This window comes from Falco biarmicus, chromosome 9 (genome assembly GCF_023638135.1).
Source record: "Falco biarmicus isolate bFalBia1 chromosome 9, bFalBia1.pri, whole genome shotgun sequence".
Lineage (NCBI taxonomy): Eukaryota > Metazoa > Chordata > Aves > Falconiformes > Falconidae > Falco > Falco biarmicus.
This window is the reverse complement of record NC_079296.1, coordinates 5,074,913-5,092,602: the sequence shown is the minus strand read 5'-3', so window position 1 is coordinate 5,092,602 and position 17,690 is coordinate 5,074,913. Positions and strand designations below refer to the sequence as shown.

Genomic DNA, 17,690 nt, shown 5'->3' with positions numbered 1-17,690 from the left:
GACTACCAAGCCTGGTACAGTCCACGGACCATTATCCTCTGGTTTTGTTTCACATGAGCACCAGTGTACAGCCAGGAGCAGTCTGAGGAGTGTCAGGAAGAGCCCTGGGAGCAGCAGTAAGGGACTCTGGAGTGCAAGTAGTTTTTTCATCAAACCTCCCCGTCAAAGGGAAGGAATTTGAAAAGGCCCATTGAATATGGTGAATCGTCAAATGCTTACAGGACGGTGCTACAGCCAAGGGTTCGGCTTCTGAGGCCATGGGACTCACTTTGAGAAACCTGGTCAGCTGGGGGCTGACGGGGTCCATCTGTCAGAGAAAGGGAAGATCATCTTTGGTCATAGGCTAGCCAAGCTGGTGAAGAGGGCTTTAAACTAAAGTTGCTAGGAGAGGGGAACCTCAATTCATCCCACTCCTACCAGTTTGATCCCAGTGCCAGCAGCATATACCCAGAGCCTGGAGAGGGATCACAGGTCAGCAGGAGATCACCTGAAGAGCAGCACAAAGGAATTCCAGCCAGTAAGTCACCTTCATCAGGGGTCCAATTTAAATGCCTCCATGCAACTGCATGTGGCATGGGGAATAAAGGATGGGTCAGTGTGACCCAGCAACATACACTTGCAGCCCAGAAAGCCAACTGTATCCTGGGCTGCATCAGAAGTGTGGCCAGCAGGCTGAGGGACGTGATTCTCTCCCTCTGTTCTGCTCTCATGAGATCCCACCTACAGTACTGAATTTAGCTCCAGGGTCCCCAACATAAGAAGGATGTGGACCTGTTGGACTGAATCTAGAGGAGGGCCACAAAGATGATCAGAGGGCTGGAGCGCCTCTTCTGTTATAAAGACAGGCTGAGAGGGCTGGGGTTGTTCAGCTTGGAGAAGAGAAGGCTCCAGGGAGACCTTCCAGTACCTAAAGGGGCCTACAAGAAAGCTGGAGAGGGACTTTTTTTATAAGGGCATGTACAAGGGAGAATGGCTTTAAACTGAAAGAGGGAAGATGTAGATAAGATATTAAGAAGAAATTCTTCCCTGTGAGGGTGCTGAGGCGCTGGCACAGGCTGCCCAGAGCAGCTGGGGATGCCCCATCCCTGGAAGTGCTCCAGGCCAGGTTGGACGGGGCTTGGGGCAACCTGGGATAGTGGCAGGTGACCCTGCCCGTGGCAGGGGGGTGGAACTGGGTGATCCTTAAGGACCCTTCCAACCCAAACCGTTCTATGATTTTTTTTCTTTCAGCCTTGCATTTTGGCATGTGGGTTTCAAAGCAGTGCCCATCATGTCATCAGTAGTGTTAATCTTGGCCTAAAACTGATCGAGATTAGCCTTGAGTTTGGAATGCACACCATTTGGGAAGTTGAAGTGTGGGCACAATTTTGCACTGACTATTCTTTTGAAAGAGTAGTAATTCAATTTAAAACTGTTTTTGGTAGAAGGGTTTTTTCTCCAGTCCTCGTGGAATGCACCCCATTCAGTGTTGCTGTACTTCAGGTGAGTTAAAGGAACTTTGCCCTTAAAAATCCTGAGGTTTTTAACATATCTTTCCTTTTTTTCCTCCTCTTTAGAATGTGTCATGGCTAGAGGAAAAGGAGAAGGAGGTCGTCAGTGCATTGCGCTACTTTAAGACTATTGTGGACAAAATGGCAATTGATAAGAAAGTACTAGAGATGCTGCCAGGTTCAGCCAGTAAAGTGCTGGAAGCCATCCTGCCCTTGGTGCAAACCGACCCGCGCATCCAGCAAAGGTAAGTTTCCTTCTTGGGTTTGGGGATGTGACAGACCAGCAGGCTCCCAGCTTCTCCGCTTCTTGTGTCTGAAGAATCCGATCACGCAGGAGACAGGAAATGCTGCAGTGACTAATGAAGGGACTGCTATTTTTACTAATTATGTGGTAGTTTTCACACATAATTTAAAAGCGGATTCCCGGCTGCAAAGAAGCCTGTGCTGTGGAAAGATAAAGCAAATCAGAATGGTTTCAGAGAGGAGGAAGGGATGATTCTTAGCATAAGCTTGGAAATACAGCATTTACTAGCACGAGATTGTCTTCAAGTGCTATACCGTTTCTGCAGTCTGTGATAGTATCCTAAAAGCTAACAAATCCAATAGCTTTTACCTGAAAAAGAGTTTATCTTCAGAGTAATCCCTTTTTGTGTTCAGTTTATCCACCCTGATATTAGAGAAGTCTGAGCCTGTACTCTTAACTGCTTTTTTGGATTTTACTGGATCAGATACAGAACAGAAGTAAATAGATGTACTTTAATAGATGAATCAGTCCAAGTTCATTCTTGCACGCTCTCAACAGATAATTTGTTTTATGTTTTAACAGATTGTGTATTACATTTTAACTAGTTAGACAGTGGGTTGGGAGCCAGGAAAGAAGTAGAAATTTTCCAAAGCAAAGCTCAGCACGGATTATAAGAATTTGTGGAGTTGCCAAGCCGTAGAGATATAGCTGCTGTTCATCCCGTAGATGCCAGAGCAATTGATCTACACAAAACAAGCAAACATTGTTGAATAATACAGAAAGGGCAAAATTAGCCCATACAGAGAAGAACACAAAACTAGGCAGAAAAATGCAGGTGTTTGGTTCCTGAAATTCTATCGGTGGTTGTGCTGTTCCCATTTGCTTTCCCATTAAGTATCCAAAATATTTGTATCACAACACTTATTTCAATTCTGGTGCAAGAAAGGTTTAGAGTAGGGTTTAAACAGCAGTAGGTGCCAAATATTTTGCAAACAGAGACGCTTAGCTGTGTTCAGCCCTAATGCGTAGGCCAGGTTTGTACCTGACAGTACGAAATGAAGGAGGCAATGGGTGAGTATCAGACCTGTGGCTGGGACAGGAGAGATCCAGTTTAGGTTAGATTTGTGGAACTAGGAAGAGCAACAGCTGTTAGAATGGGAACATTCATCAGGCTTCTGGATACAGACACAAAAGTTTCTTCAGTTGCTATCAGGTTTCCCGCAGCCATGAAAGTCCTGAGAAGCACCTGCTTTCACTTAATAAAAGAAAGAACGAACTTTCCCCTTACACTGGAAGAACATGTAAAATGTCAGCAAATATTTTTAGGATAGAATATGTTATCTTTATAGTCACTTGCTTTGATTTATGTATCCAGTGAGTTTTAGCTTGGTGAGCTTTCCTTCCAAGGATATATTGGAAGTAAATATCAACTAAGTGATCTCCAGCAGCAGCAATATTTCAGACAGTTCTAGTCTTCTAATTTCTTATATCCACTCTCTTTAATAGTGAACTAATGCAACCTTGACAGTTGGATATCTGTATCTACACAAACAAGCAGAATTTTCATAGTCAGTCAGTGGTCAATGGAGTCCTCTACATAGTATCTCTGGAAACGATGTACATTAGAGCACAGATTCCGTATGTATGTTCTGCCTCACAGAAAAAGAGGGGATCTGGCATTCTCAAAAAGCCATGTCCTTTCGTGCCTGCCTATATACTTTTATTTCTTTTGAGTAGTAGCAGGACACAAAGGAGTGATTTTGATAGCAAATCCCCCTCAAGAAAAATGAGCAAGACTTGTGTCAGTGGGGAAGAAAGCCCTACAATTGTTGTTGGACTTCTTTTTGCTTTAGGGAAGGCATTTGCATCAAGGAAAAAAGTAATTAAATCTAGCACAAAATGGGCTTTCAATTACTGCCTCCTTAGAAGGAAGCAGGCTGAAGATTAATGGCAAAGAAATCAAAGCCTTTGAAAGAGATGGGGGAGGGCCCTATTTAGGAAATATCTCCTACCAAGCTAATTTCATTTGAAATTAGAACAAATGGCAAGCAGCATGCTTTAAAAAAAACCCACAACAACCAAACAAAAAAGTACTTGCCGCTGTTTGTTTCCCCCGGTTGTAACTTGACAATAGTTTTTTCCCCAGTCCTGCAAAGGTCATTCACCTAAATAACCTCATTGAAGCTTGTAGGCTTGATTTTCTTCTCACAGATAATGAAATTACTGGAGTTAAGCCAGTGTAAAATGGATACCAAAGAGAAACGGGAAGGTTTGGAACACTTGTATCAGTAATGATTGCAAGATTACACCTTTTCTTTTCTGTTTATGGTTTTGATGCAGTTTGAAATTGATTTAACTGTACAAAGAATCGTTGAAGCGTTGCCATCAGCAGTACTGTTAACACACCTTGTTTAGTAATGAAGTAAGTGTTTTCAGAATGGCCAGGAAAATGCCTGTGAGCATTGTTGTTACAGTTAACTTTTATTTAGAGTTGTCATCTTTCCAAAAAATTTTTTTTTCCCCGTCAGAACAATAGCTTCAATTCTGTTTCTCATTAAAAACAAAACAAAGCAACACCCTTCCTCTTCCAAACCTGAAATTCATTCAGTTCAATTTCTATAAAGAAGGAGGTTTTAATTATGTGTTTTCAGGCATTATAAACAGTGAGGCAATGATTTGTAAAGGAACGAACACAGTCAGCTCTCAATTATCCAAGACATTTTTGGGGTGAGTTAATAAGGAAGAAGAAAAGCATAGATAATACTGAAATAATATAACATAAACTTCAATACAAGACTTAAACATTTACTTTTGAAGTCAAGGCATAGGATGGAACTGTAAATTAGAATGGAAAACACATTCTTTCTAGCGTTGCTGTGTTAACCTGCAGCCCAGATAATCCATTATGTTAACTGAGAAAGAACTGTTGATTTTTTTGTACCATCATACTGTTGGCCCATTTGGTGCTGGAGAATGGGAGAGCAACTGCGGCAGAGGAGAAACCCGGGCTTTGTCACCTGCTAAACACAAGTTCTGAATGTCAGAGAGAAAAGGAGAACAATGTGAAATGGACTTCAAATCAAGCACTCTCATAACATTTGATAACGTAATTTCATTTTGTTCTTTTTTCTCGACTGTCTCATCTCCTGCCATCCAGTTCTGCCATCTCGTCCTGCTATAGCCGTGTGTACCAGAGTCTGGCCAACCTGATTCGCTGGTCTGATCAAGTGATGCTGGAAGGTGTGAATTCAGAAGACAAGGAGATGGTGACAACAGTGAAGGGTGTCATAAAAGCTGTTCTGGATGGAGTCAAGGTACATCAGACAAATACTGTAAAGTACATAATAACGTATTTTAGAAGAGATGTAGTTGAAAGAGGTTTTTAAGTGCAGTTAAAATATAAGCATCCTGTTCTTGCCTTCAGTAAACTACTTAAATCAACTGCTCCGTAAGTGAAATGATACTGCTTGGAGTGCTGGTTAAAGAAAGACTAGCACAAATGGTTCGGCTATTAGTCTGTACTTCTGAAATGCTCACCCTGGCGTTTGGAAGAATTGGAAGAAGCAATAAAACTTTATTCAGCATCGTATTAAATTTTCAGCAAGTCATTCCCAGTCTCCCATGCAGATTATAAGACAAGAGTTTGCATATTTTTGTCTAGGCAAGATATAATGGAAATGCTGCCTGTCAATACCCACAGAGAATCAAAGACTCCAGCTCCATCTTTTAACATAAATTTCAAGAGGTTCATCAGTGATACATCACCGCTCGCAGCAGTTGGATTAGGGTGTGGAACAGGTGATGAGCTAAGCTCAGTTTTCTGGAGATCAATTTTACATAACTAATGGAATCGTTTAACAGAAACCTTTGTATCCTTTGTGAGACCTGCTTATAGCATTCCCTCCCTGCCCCACCCAGGGAAAGCTGTTGGCTTTCCTTCTACCTCCCGGTAAGCTTTTTGGTACCATTATTTCTGTTTCCCAGGCTCATCTCTGGGCTGATGGCCATGGAGGCTGCTCATTCAGCTGGCCCAGCACTGCGCTTAGAGCTTTGCTTGACCGGAGCTTAGGGCACCCGTGGAGAGACCGTCATATTTCCTGGGAATCTTATTTTGAAAACTGTAGAGAAATCAACAGCAGGGCATAATCTAAAGGGGAATGTTTAGATCAAGTTCAGAAGGGAAGTTGGGGTGCAGTTTTAAGAACTGCAGCAGGTGTTCACCGGGATTAGTGCATCAAGCACGGGCATCTTTCGCTGCACTCAGACTCACCTTAGTTTTTATGAACTGGAGCAGAATGCAGAAATGAAGGGGGTCTCCCAAGCTTTGGCTGTCCTGTTTTCAGGAGTCTTGGTGTGGTGTTTGCATGCTCTGAATATCTCTTTAATGTTACTCAAATACAGATATTACAATCTACTATTACTTACCAAGCCCTTTAAACAAATAGCTTTGAAACAAAACATTCCCAACACCTAAAGAAGGCAGATTTTCCAGGATTATTTTGCACAATATGCCCTTTAACATTAAGCTCCAGATTTTAAAAGTAAAGCTGGTCTTAAATTTGCACAGCAGGATAGAGGAAAAGAGTTTAGCCTAAAGAATCAGCTGCTGTTACTGTTGGAATTCAGCAGCAATTTGCAGTATGTGAAAGTCTGTGCTGTGGTATCTGAGCTGGAATAGCGCAGCAGATAGTGAGACCATTCACTCTGTTATCACTTAATGAATCTGCACCATCCCCTGAGGAGACGGGCTATCCCCGCATCCAGGATAGAGTTGTGTAGCCTCATTGCATGAGACATGGACACCCACTGTCCTTTCACTTCAAGCGGGATTTAAACCCGCTCTACCCGTTGCCTTCCAGCCAAAGCAGCGTGCCTGTGTGGATGGGTGGAAAATCGTGGCTGCTGGCTCTGCCCGCGTGGCGGGCCAGCCTGGCCCAGGAGGGATGCAGACGTGTCCGTACAGTGCTGAGCCAGAGCTGTTAAGCCCTGCTGAGCGGCGTGGCTATATCGGTCTCTGTTGTTAGACTAAAAGTTATTTTGGTCTGCAGTTGGAGCTAGCTCGTCTGGTCAGCTCGGAGCACGGTTAGAGCAGATGTATGGCTGGCTAGGGGGATGCAAATGGGGCTGCCCATCAACAGGTCGGCGTTTGGAAGCGGCGTGCATTCATCTTCTGCTGCATAGTGAGGAACAAGGTCTATTTTAGAAGGGCAAAGCCATCTTTCAGATCTGGAAGCAGAACTGAGAAGTTGGACACTTCTCTGCTGTGGAGAGCCTATTTTGTTTTTCTGGCAGGTCACACGAGATCCACTTCCACATTTCAGTGCTTGCTTCCCCCTTTATTTTCAGAATTGAGCATAAAGGAGACACTTGTTCGCCTGTGTTAACTTGCTGTTTTGATCTCAAGTTTGAGTGCCTTGCTAGGCATATATAAAAAGAGAAAAAAAAAATCCTTATTTTGATTATGTAACTTCTTAAAAATCCATCTCATTTTGGAATTTCCAGCTTGCTGAAGTAGCATAAGTTTGTAGAGAGGCTTTAATTGTCTCTAATTACTGCTGCAGGAATCTCTTTACTTGCTGATAAGAAATAGCATAATGTGCATCTGGCTCGGTTGCGTGCTGATTGCCTCTGCGTGTACACTAGCGATCTTGGCTTGATTTTCAAATGCTAGTTCTCATTCTGGGATTAGTAGAGAGGAGAAAAAGGCAGGGTTCAGGGAATCTGGTGATACTTGTCGGAGTTTACAGGAAAAAGTGATCCTCTCATGTATTGGCAATCGTACGTTGTCTTGGTGGCTCTGGTAAGTGGTGCTCTGGGATTTTCTTCACAGCCATAATGGTTGGAATCATTCTGAGGTTAGTTTTTGGGTTTAGTGATTGGGTTTCTCCCCTGCTGTAACCTAAACTCCCATATGGGGGACAAGCAGGTGTCCATCATGACGGGCAAACAGGAAAATGAGCACTTTGGGGTGTCAGGGGTTTGTCAGTGCTGCTGCAGCACAGCGGCCACCACCGCAGTCTGCAGCACTGGCTTGGTTTGGTTTAAGGTGTTAAATGTGGTGAAGAAAGGTGAGGAAAGGGAGATGTTACTTTATCCCTGCCATAGCCCTTTCAGGTAGATGTTTAAGAAGTATTTGGCTTTTGGTGTGAATGCCCATACGTTTTATTTCCCTTGTTAGTCTCTTACACATTGTGTGGAGTCACTGTTCTTGCTGGAAAGTACCTGATAGCCCCACAGGGTCCAACACGGAGTCCATTAAAGTTCACCTCTTCAGCGGTGGAAGTTTGTCCAGAGGGCAGGAAGGTGACAGTCTGTTGTGTCATCACTCAATCCTGATGGTGACTCGGAGCATGCTGCCAGCTGCAGCCAGAAGAGTCAAACGGTGTCACTGTAATTTCCAAATCATCTGATTTACAGAAAAGCCTTGTTTGGGGTTTATAGGCTCCCAAGCCCTATGGGTTTTGCTGTGATGTTCTGTGAACTTCAGAGGGGTATTTCTAAAGTATAAAAGGAATAGCAAATTTTTAATTAAATACCATTCATCCTGAAAGAGAGGATGAGACAGAGGAAAGTACTTTTTTTAAAAATAGTTTCTGTTGCATAACTTTGGACACTCAGCAGAGAAGTCCGAGATCAGAGTCTGTGTTAACACCTTAGTTCTTCTGTGATTGACAGCCCTTAATTATTTTACTTTTACTGTGTAAGGTACATGACCACAATGGAGCTGTTAAGAAGCCTTGTGGTCTGTTGCTCCTTGTTGCAGAGTATTTCCTGTTGGGGGATGTTTCCCTCCTAGGAGGTGGGAGCTGGCCAGGCTGGTCGGCTATGGTCAGCTTGGTGCTGTGCTTTTCTCATCAGGGCACTTCTCTCAGAACGCGCTGTTCCTCAGCAGGGCTCTGGTCTGTCCCGGACAGGAACATCTTCACAGTGTTAGCCCACACAGACAGCTGTGTGTGCCCTGTTTGTGCTCTCTCTTCCTTCCCCACATGTGGGTTTTTCCAGGACAGCTTCTGGAAAGCTGAGTTCTTTGTCAGGTTTTTGATTGACAATGGTGCACATTATTTTTGAGCACAAGCTCACACCAGGAATGTAAGTAGAACATCAAAACCAAAATGAGCTGTGACTTTTGGACTGTTTGCCATCCTTTGCATGTCCAGTGCGGTACTTTATTCCTCTTGCTGTGCGTGTGTTGACCCAGGGACATTCAGCTTTAAATAGACCCTTATATAAAAACATGAGAACTAGAATATTTCCTTTCCTTGGAAGGATGATGATGACGACATTCTAGTTGCGGTTACTGCATTGAGAGAGCAATGACAGTTGTTTCCACACTCAACAGACATGGACATGAAAATGATACCAGAGTGATGACACTACTTCAGACTGCTTTAAAAAAAAAATTCAAAATTGATCCCGTATAGTTTGCCTTGCATATGCTGGGAAACCAATACTGTCAGGAAGCACTGCCAGTTTTCCATCTTGCTTGAAAGAGGGCATGTGTTTGTATCTGGGAGCAGTAGATCTATTTGTCGGCCTCAGACATCCATAAAATGTTCTCTTCATCTTTCTGGTGTGAATGATTGTTGTTTTGACTGCTGGCAGACTTGTAGTTCAGGATTATCATGCCCTTATCTCTTTATCCAGAGCCTTATCTGCCTATAACAGATACACTACAGCAGTTCCTTGAATGATTAAGCCTTCAGTTGCTAACATGTTAAAAGATGGCTTCAGGGGAAGCAGGCCTTTTAATAAAGGTGTTCACTATTTAATTTGCTGTTGGGCGTCTTACAGAAAACTTGCTTTTTGAAACAAATACATACTTGTTTATAAAATATAAAGCAATAATAATTTTTTTTTGCCTGGCCAGGTGAAGTACTCCACTGTGTGAGACTTCTCAGTACTTGTATTTATGTATGTGAAGTCAATTTGCTATTATCTGGGGTGTTGTGGGGACTGCAACGCATCTGTGACAATAGAGGAAAGAGGAAGCATATGTGCAAAAAGGCACATATGTGGGTTTGTGCAGAATCCCCGTAGGGCCAGGGTTTATGAACTTAATTCAGATATGGCTAAACTACTGCTGGGTGCAGGCTGCTCCTTAGAAGCAGTGCTGCATCATTTGTACCAGCCTTACACACAGCTCAGCTCTCTGTGTCTGTGCCATGGTTAATCCATAACCTGGGTAACCAAGAGTTTATGCAGTAGCATCCCTTTCTGTCCTAGGATGTTTGAGTGCAGCATTCAGCAAATAATGACTGATCTTTTTCTCTTCTCCTCTCCATCCATCAGGAGCTGGTCAGACTCACAATTGAAAAGCAGGAGCATCCCTCTCCCACAAGCCCAGTTAAACCCAGTTTACCAGCATGTAAATCTGACAGGTGGGTCACTGACAAGGATTTCTTCTGTGTGCAGGACTAATATAGAAGGGATAATTGCTGGCTACTGGTAGTTGAATTAAAGCATTCAGTTATTCTTCACAGAGGGTAACATAGTGTTCTTTATGTAGCCTCATCCATTACAGTGGGAGCATTTAAAGAGAATATGCTGTGATAGGGAAGATACCAAAATCTGGCAATGAAACATTGTGTGACACATGCCCATTGTATTCTGCATATACATGGAATTCCACCTGCAGATGCAAATTCTGCCTTCTGCCGTAGGTGCTTCTGATATTGCCTATGATTTAAAATATGTATTAATCTGTCAGCATGCTGCATTCCAACTGAGTTTTGTCATCTACAATCCATATTCTGCTTGTTGCAGCCCATCAGAACTTCCCCTTACAGACCGAGAAATGGAGATCCTCAACAAAACAACTAATATGACTCAATCCAACGAGCTACTGACTGACTCCATGGATGAAGAAGTTGCACCTCCTAAACCCCCTCTGCCTAGCATTCGTGTGGCAGAAAACAGGTAATAGTGGCCAAGAATACCAGAGGCTCTTACCGACTTCTTGTTTTTTTAACAATCTTGCAAAACGTGCACAAGAGAGCTCACCAGGAGGGTTAGTGATGCCACAAATTTTCAGTCCTCCAGAGTAATTCTTCCCTGCTCCTGAACTCTCTTTTATGACTCTGTGTTCTCTCTGTGTTTTTTATGACTCTGTGTTCTCTCTGTGTTGTTTTGAGCAATAAACTTCATTATCTGTGTTTTCCTTTCCTTCTTTTTGTGTTAGGATAGTGCCATGGCCCTGAGGTCCATGCATGAGAGGCATCACATAAATGCTTAAGAACGTTATTTAAAACTATGTGAATACCACACTGTGCAACAGTGTCCTGTGGTGGTGTGTCCCATGGGAAATACTCTGTTAACCTCAGCTGGCAGTTATCAGTCTGTCCTGCACATCCAGGTTGTTCTGCATTGCTTATCAGCTTAAGAGTGAAAGGAGCCAATAGTGCATGAACAAAATCTTTTGCCTGGTTGTTCTTACCTTATTCTATGAGTAACCACATGAAAGTTTCTATGTTCTATTTTGAGAAGGACGAGAAAACCCCCAGTTTGCAGGTTTTTGGTCTGTGTTTATGATGGGGTTTTTTCTCTACTACTGTTGCTAATAGATGGTGTGAAAAATACATGTCGTGCTAATTCGAAAACGCAGCATCAAGGGCTGTGGCTGGCAAAAAGAATCACATTTCTGTGTATTTTACAAATTCTCATGGGTTGTATAAGAATTTCCTGGTATGTTGCAGGGGCAGAATATGTGTGCTCTTGGGAACCTGGCGAGCTTGACGGTTACCAGAATTACGTGTCATTAGAAGGAAGAACTAAAAGTACAGTGGTTAAAATCTCACTAGTTACTGCAATGTGTGTATCTGAAACAGATTCATGCCGAAGCATGGGCCCTCACAGTATACGTGGTGAGTGCACCACTGACCGTCTTGTTCCCTGAAGTTCAGCAGGAGAGTGAAAGGGCAGAAGAAGAATTTTCCTGTCCTGTACAGTTTTGAAGCTTTAAACATTTTTCAGACCTGGAAAGTTTGAGGAGGAGAGACTTCTGTGTATGGAAACAGTATTTGAGTCAGCCAAAATATTTATTTGGAATTTTCACCACTTTTATTAAGAATTAATTATTGTGCTAATTAGCGCCATTAAAAATAATTTTAAAACGGCAATTGTTTTTGTTTGAAAAATACCAACTCTTTTGCAACCTTAAAAAATAAATCATTGAACGGGACCTTACCTGTGAGAGCATTCTTAAATTGATATTTGTTAGTGGATACACTTTGCTGAATAGCTCCTGACCAGCTTTGGACTGGTGAACCTGTGAGCTTTGAGCCTGGCACATCACAGGCTTTCTGGAAAACAAGCTCATGAAACCTTTACAAGTCTTTTTGCTGGGAGAGTAATGAAAGCATCAATGCTTGTTGTGTCTTGCAGCCCTCCACCAGCATTGCCCCCTAAAAAACGGCAGTCGGCGCCTTCCCCAACCAGAGTGGCAGTTGTGGCCCCCATGAGTCGAGCCACCAGTGGGTCCAGTTTACCTGTTGGAATCAACAGACAGGTTGGTGTAACCCCTTTTGAAAGGCAAGGGAACCGTGCTGTGCACTGTAGCACAAGCTCAGAGAAGTGCCGTGACCTGCAGCCACACGGTTGCCTGCACGCCTCTGCTCGTCCCAAACAGCCTGCTACAGGAGAGCTCTGGAGCATGAGTTTTAGTGCCAGGAACATCAGTATAATAAATAATGCGAACAGCTTAATTTTTTTTACAGTGGATTTAATTAGCAAATTGCTATAAACTTTGTTGCCTCAAGCTATAGCAGAGTGTGACGATGTGAGCGGTTGTGTGTTGTTGTGTGGAATAGATGAGGGTACGGAGTGGCTGGCCGAGCTTACCGAGGGATCTCACCAAGCTTTACTTACAGACCAAGGGAGCACGTGGCATGTTGAGATCCGAAGTCTCTCTTCATCCAGTCACAATTTAAAACATCTTTTAACCCAAACAGTAGTTTGAGCAATTGCTGTGACCACCGCTGGTGCTTTGGGGAAATCTGGAAATTTTCTGGTAGAAAAATGGAAAACTCGGGACTGTGTGCGGTAATCGTATTCCATCACTTGTGCTAGTCTGGGGTTTGTGAGGTTGTAAATGGCTGGGTTTGCTTTACACATTCAGGAGCTTTACTAACTCAGCAGTGAGGTCCTGAATCATGTTAAACTGCATCAAAATCAAATCTTGTCCTCATCCCCAAAACCTCAGCTCTGGCTTAGGGAGCCTCTGCAGTCATTTGGCTGACCCAGATAGAGCTGTGGCAGTTCTTCAGTTACTAGTACAATCACACTTGGGTTGTTTAGGGAGTGGGAACACTTGAGGGGGTCACTCACAGGTTGATGAGCTTGCGTTCTTAAATTGATATTTGTTGATGGATACACTTTGCTGAATAGCTCCTGGCCAGCTTTGAACTGGTGAAGCTGTGAGCTTTGAGACTGGCACGTCACAGGCTTTCTGGAAAACAAGCTCATGAAACCTTTAAACGTCTTTTTGCTGGAAGAGTAATGAAATCATCTGCTTGTTGTGTCTTGCAGCCCTCCACCAGCATTGCCCCCTAAAAAACGGTGCAGAAATGCAGTTATAGGCACAGAAAACTGTATCTCACTATAGTTTTATATAGTATTATAGTAAATATATCATTTTCCCTTTGCATGCACCTAAGCCAACCAGGTATTTGCTAAAGCAATAAACAAATTTTAATAAACATCGAGATTTATTTAGATTTTTATTAAAAATGGAAATTGAATAGAAATTTATTAAATTATTTATATAGTTATATAATATATTGAATTATTATTATTCTATTAAATTTAATAGAAATTTATTGAGATTTAATAGATCTCAATAAACAGCTGTTTAATGAGAAATCTCACAGTCTGGTTACCTAGTATCAGCGTCTTGACAAGCAGTCGTCAGACGTGTATCATGGTGAAGAACTTGGTCGTCTTCTCAGCTTTTGTGAAGTCCAGCATGGGTCACAGCACACCCTGCCTTGAAGCAAGAGCACATAGAGCTCCCTGGCATGGGCTGTTTACCAAATCAGAGGTTTTCTGTGGTCCTGATGAGCTTATCTAAGTAGAGAGGGCTAGCAGCACTGGTCCTCTCCCCTCCTGGTTCTTTTTACACAGCTGTGAGGCTGTGAGCTGCATCTTGCTTGCTGGCAAGCTGCCAAGAGTGATGGTGATTTGATTTTTTATTTTTTTTTTTTGTGCCTAAGGATTTTGATGTTGACTGCTATGCCCAGAGAAGGTTGTCAGGTGGAAGCCACTCCTATGGGGGGGAATCTCCTCGCCTCTCGCCATGCAGTAGCATTGGCAAACTCAGCAAGTCTGATGAGCAGTTGTCTTCTCTGGACCGTGACAGTGGTCAGTGCTCCCGCAACACAAGCTGTGAAACGTTAGGTAAGTGGGGGGCTCTCCAGGGCCGCTGGCGGAGCCCCCTTTGCTCTAATTTGGGAGCTGCTGTAGCTGTGATGCAGAAGTAAATGGATGGCACTTGCAACTGTCATCCTGTAGTTGCTGCAGGCAGTTCTGTGCAGAGTTGTATTCTGTCAGAAAAAAGCCCAGGGGAATGTATTTCCCTAGCTGTGGATGGTGGTGTTCAAACTCAATTCAGCTCTCAAGTGGATTGTTTTGTTGATTTCAGCCTTGTCTGCAGAAATGTTGGTCCTGGTAGTATAAAGCAATGTTGTTTCTACATACTAGGAAAGAAAAGTATAAATGTGAAACATAAATAATCTCTACAATGATCTACCTGTTGAATTTTTTTCATTTGTTTGCTAGTGTAAAGAAATAATGATAAGAGTTTTATTAAGACTGGACATTACAGAAGGTGTAGCAAGACGGACCCTGCTGCAAGGAAGCACTGCTCTGATTATATGAACTGATAATTAACTGATGGAATGGGAGGAACAGAATTGAGAAGGGCTAAAGAGTAAAAGAGAGAAACTAATGCATCATTCTCCTGTCCCCTCTGTTTAACTAGATCAATCGGATCACTATGATCCAGACTATGAATTCCTGCAGCAGGACCTCTCCAACGCTGATCAGATACCTCAGCAGGTGCCAGGTATCCTAAGCCCATTGCCAGAGTCCTTGGGTGAGTCTGGCTCCCCTTTCCACGGACATGCTTTCCAGCTCCCGCAGGGCAGCTCTCCTCCACTGGAATTCTGTAGCCCCTCAGGAGCAGCGCAGCCAACAGAGACTCCTCCAGCTTTACCAGAAAAGAAGAGGAGGAGCGCAGCCTCTCAGACTTCAGATAACTCAGGCTGCAGGGTGTCTTACGAGAGGCACCCTTCCCAATACGATAACATCTCGGAGGATGACATGCAGAATGCAGTGTCTGTCTCATCAGTACCCTTCACACCGTTTGCTGCTGTTGTGCCTTTCCAGCAAGGGAACTCTTCAGCACCGGTTGAATTCATTGCTGATTTTGATGCTCCAGATTCTAACAATGACCCAGAGAAGCCACCACCTCTTCCAGAGAAGAAAAACAAACACAGTAAGCAAGTTCTCATATTTGGGTTTTACTTTCACCTTTCCCTTTCCTTGCAGCTGTCATGCTTCTGGTGACCACTAAGTAATGGTGACCCCAAGGTAATGGCCTTGTTTATGGGAGGCTAAGTGTCAAAATCAGTCAGTGTCAAAGATGTGGAAGGGAGGCATCAGTCCTTTGGCAGGCAGGGAGTGACTCTTGGAGCCAGGAAAGAGCCAGGCCCAGGGGAGCTGGCATCATGTGTCATCTTCATTACTATAGTGAGATCATTTTACTTCTTTGTTTACCTAAGTGCGCATCTTTGAGGCACTCTGCCTTGCAGATTTTCCTGGTTTATCCTCCCTCTTTATGTCCATTCTTTCCCCTCACCCCCATTTTATGAATGCTTTCCCACTGCAGAAAAGAGTTGGGTACTCTCCAAAAGCTCAAAGAAAGGGCTGCTTTTCTGTCCAAAACCAAGTGTTGCCAGAGCAGTTATTTGGCAACAGTCATCCACATAGCTGTACAAGACAACACTATTAACCTAGTGTCCAGTACTGCTGTTTTGCTATGGGATCTCGTTTCCTTTGGATGGCTAAGTATTTCCCACATCATTAAAATGAGCGGCCTCTAAATTGAGGGCTCGCTATCCCCAGCCAGACTCCTGGCACACCAGTACTGACTGTGACTCAAGCTCACGACCTTATTCTGATTTCCTTAATATTCATGGCTGAAAACATGTGAAACCTCTTGTCAAACAAGCAGCCATACTGATCTGTCAAGCAAGGCTGCGGACTACACAGTGAGATCCAGCAGATGTTAGTTTACTGGGCACTGGCTTGCTTTGCAGTTGTATGTTGTATGTGGAGGTAGCGGATACAAGACCTGGATCAACAGCGTTACGTTGTATGGCTGGCAGCCCGAGCGAAGAGCTGACTCAGAAGTGCTGAGTTGGCCTTCTGACTCATTTCTGCAGTTTTTAGTCTTTTCACTGAGAAGAAGGTGGAAGTGAGATCTGTGTGGCATGTGGCAGGGTCAGTATTCTGTCCGTTCCTATGGTAGTGTACTGTGACAGTCACTATTTTTTATTTTTTTTTAAAGTGCGTTGGCTAAAAGCCTTTCCATTATTCCTAAGTGACCAGTGTCCCTCTCTGGTAAGCAAGCAGTTAAAAGTTACTGAAAGCAGCTAAAAAGGAGCTGAGATGTTTGTTTGTAGACAACAGAAAAGAAATAAATGCTGGCACAGGGCATAGCTGAGGTCGGTTGTTATGGCTTGTGCTGTTCAAAATAGTGGCCTGTAGTAGCAGCTGCGAGGGGATGTGTTGCAGAACCTCCCTACTGTAGGATCAGGTCCTTGTGGGCTCTGCATATTAGTAATGAGGGCTGGGTCCGAGTGATTTTACACCGTGCAGGCAGGGATGGATTCAGGGAAGTGCACCCCTGTACACGCAGGCAGCTTTAGTAGGGGGAGACACCTGGGTGAATCTTGAATGAAAAAGAGACCTGGACTTTTTGCTTTTCTCTTTAAGCCTCATGTCTTTGTTTTCTGTTATCATAGGACATGTCAAGGAATTACTTAAAAGCAATTTTAAAAGCTATCTTCTCCATTATTGCCTGTGCACACTTTTAACCTCAATACCAAGGCCCTGCATGTGAATTTTCTTTAATGTTAGAATAGAGTTAATTGTCATCTGGCACTATCAGAAGCTCTGAGGTTTTGATAAAGCATCCTTGCTGCAAAGCTTGTAGTAGTATTTGGGCTGATACCTGACCGCTACAGAATTTTAAATTGTGTTCATGTGACACTGAGACCTTGTTTTAGATTGTCTTTACTCCCTAGTCTATCACGCAACAGATCTGTGGTTGTTAATCTTACTTTTGTTTTCAACATTAAAAGGGCAGTAAAACATTACTCAGGCTGTAAGGGAGCACCCAGGATTTTTCTTGCCTGGAGGCTGATGCATGTAGATACTCTTGTGTAATCACATAGGTGAGGCGGTGCTGCTTCCACAACCCCAACAAACTCCTAGGATCCAGGAAGACGCATGACTTCATTAGAAAGATCTACAGCTTACACAGATGGGACTTGGTTGTAGTCCCTTTGTTGTGGGTCATCCTTTGGTATTTGGCAGGAAATGTTGCAGCAGAGACTTTGATGGTATTTTGGTCGGTAATACACAGCAAATCCAGCTTGAGTTAACCATGTGTATTGCTGTGAGCCGTGCTCGGAGGGACCTCCAAGAGTTGACTTCTGTATAATTTAAACAGAAGAGTCATAAGCCTTTTAGTCTGGCATGAATTACTGTTATTCTACTGTGCTGTAAGAGTACATGTTACTGTACTAAGGGCAAATTACTGCAGATTTCTGCTTGAGCACCAGCATTGTGCTCCAGCTTTACAAGAGACAGACGTGGAGCAACTTCTGCCATGAAGAGCCCAGACACAGAAATAACAAGATCCTTCCCTCAAACAGCTTGGAAACTGGTGGCAATGC

General features: G+C 43.4%; 1 protein-coding gene across 7 annotated transcripts in view; it reads left to right on the top strand.

The window, feature by feature from the left end:
• The window catches only part of RAPGEF1 (Rap guanine nucleotide exchange factor 1), a 92,361-nt gene that overhangs the window by 39,585 nt on the left and 35,086 nt on the right, over positions 1-17,690 (top strand). For all 7 annotated transcript variants that reach the window (XM_056351072.1, XM_056351074.1, XM_056351070.1 and 4 more), the window contains 7 exons: positions 1,557-1,735; positions 4,892-5,048; positions 10,024-10,112; positions 10,498-10,650; positions 12,115-12,238; positions 13,941-14,124; positions 14,708-15,223. In XM_056351072.1, the coding sequence (XP_056207047.1) occupies positions 1,557-1,735; positions 4,892-5,048; positions 10,024-10,112; positions 10,498-10,650; positions 12,115-12,238; positions 13,941-14,124; positions 14,708-15,223 (1,402 nt within the window). The remainder of the gene's footprint in view (positions 1-1,556; positions 1,736-4,891; positions 5,049-10,023; positions 10,113-10,497; positions 10,651-12,114; positions 12,239-13,940; positions 14,125-14,707; positions 15,224-17,690) is intronic.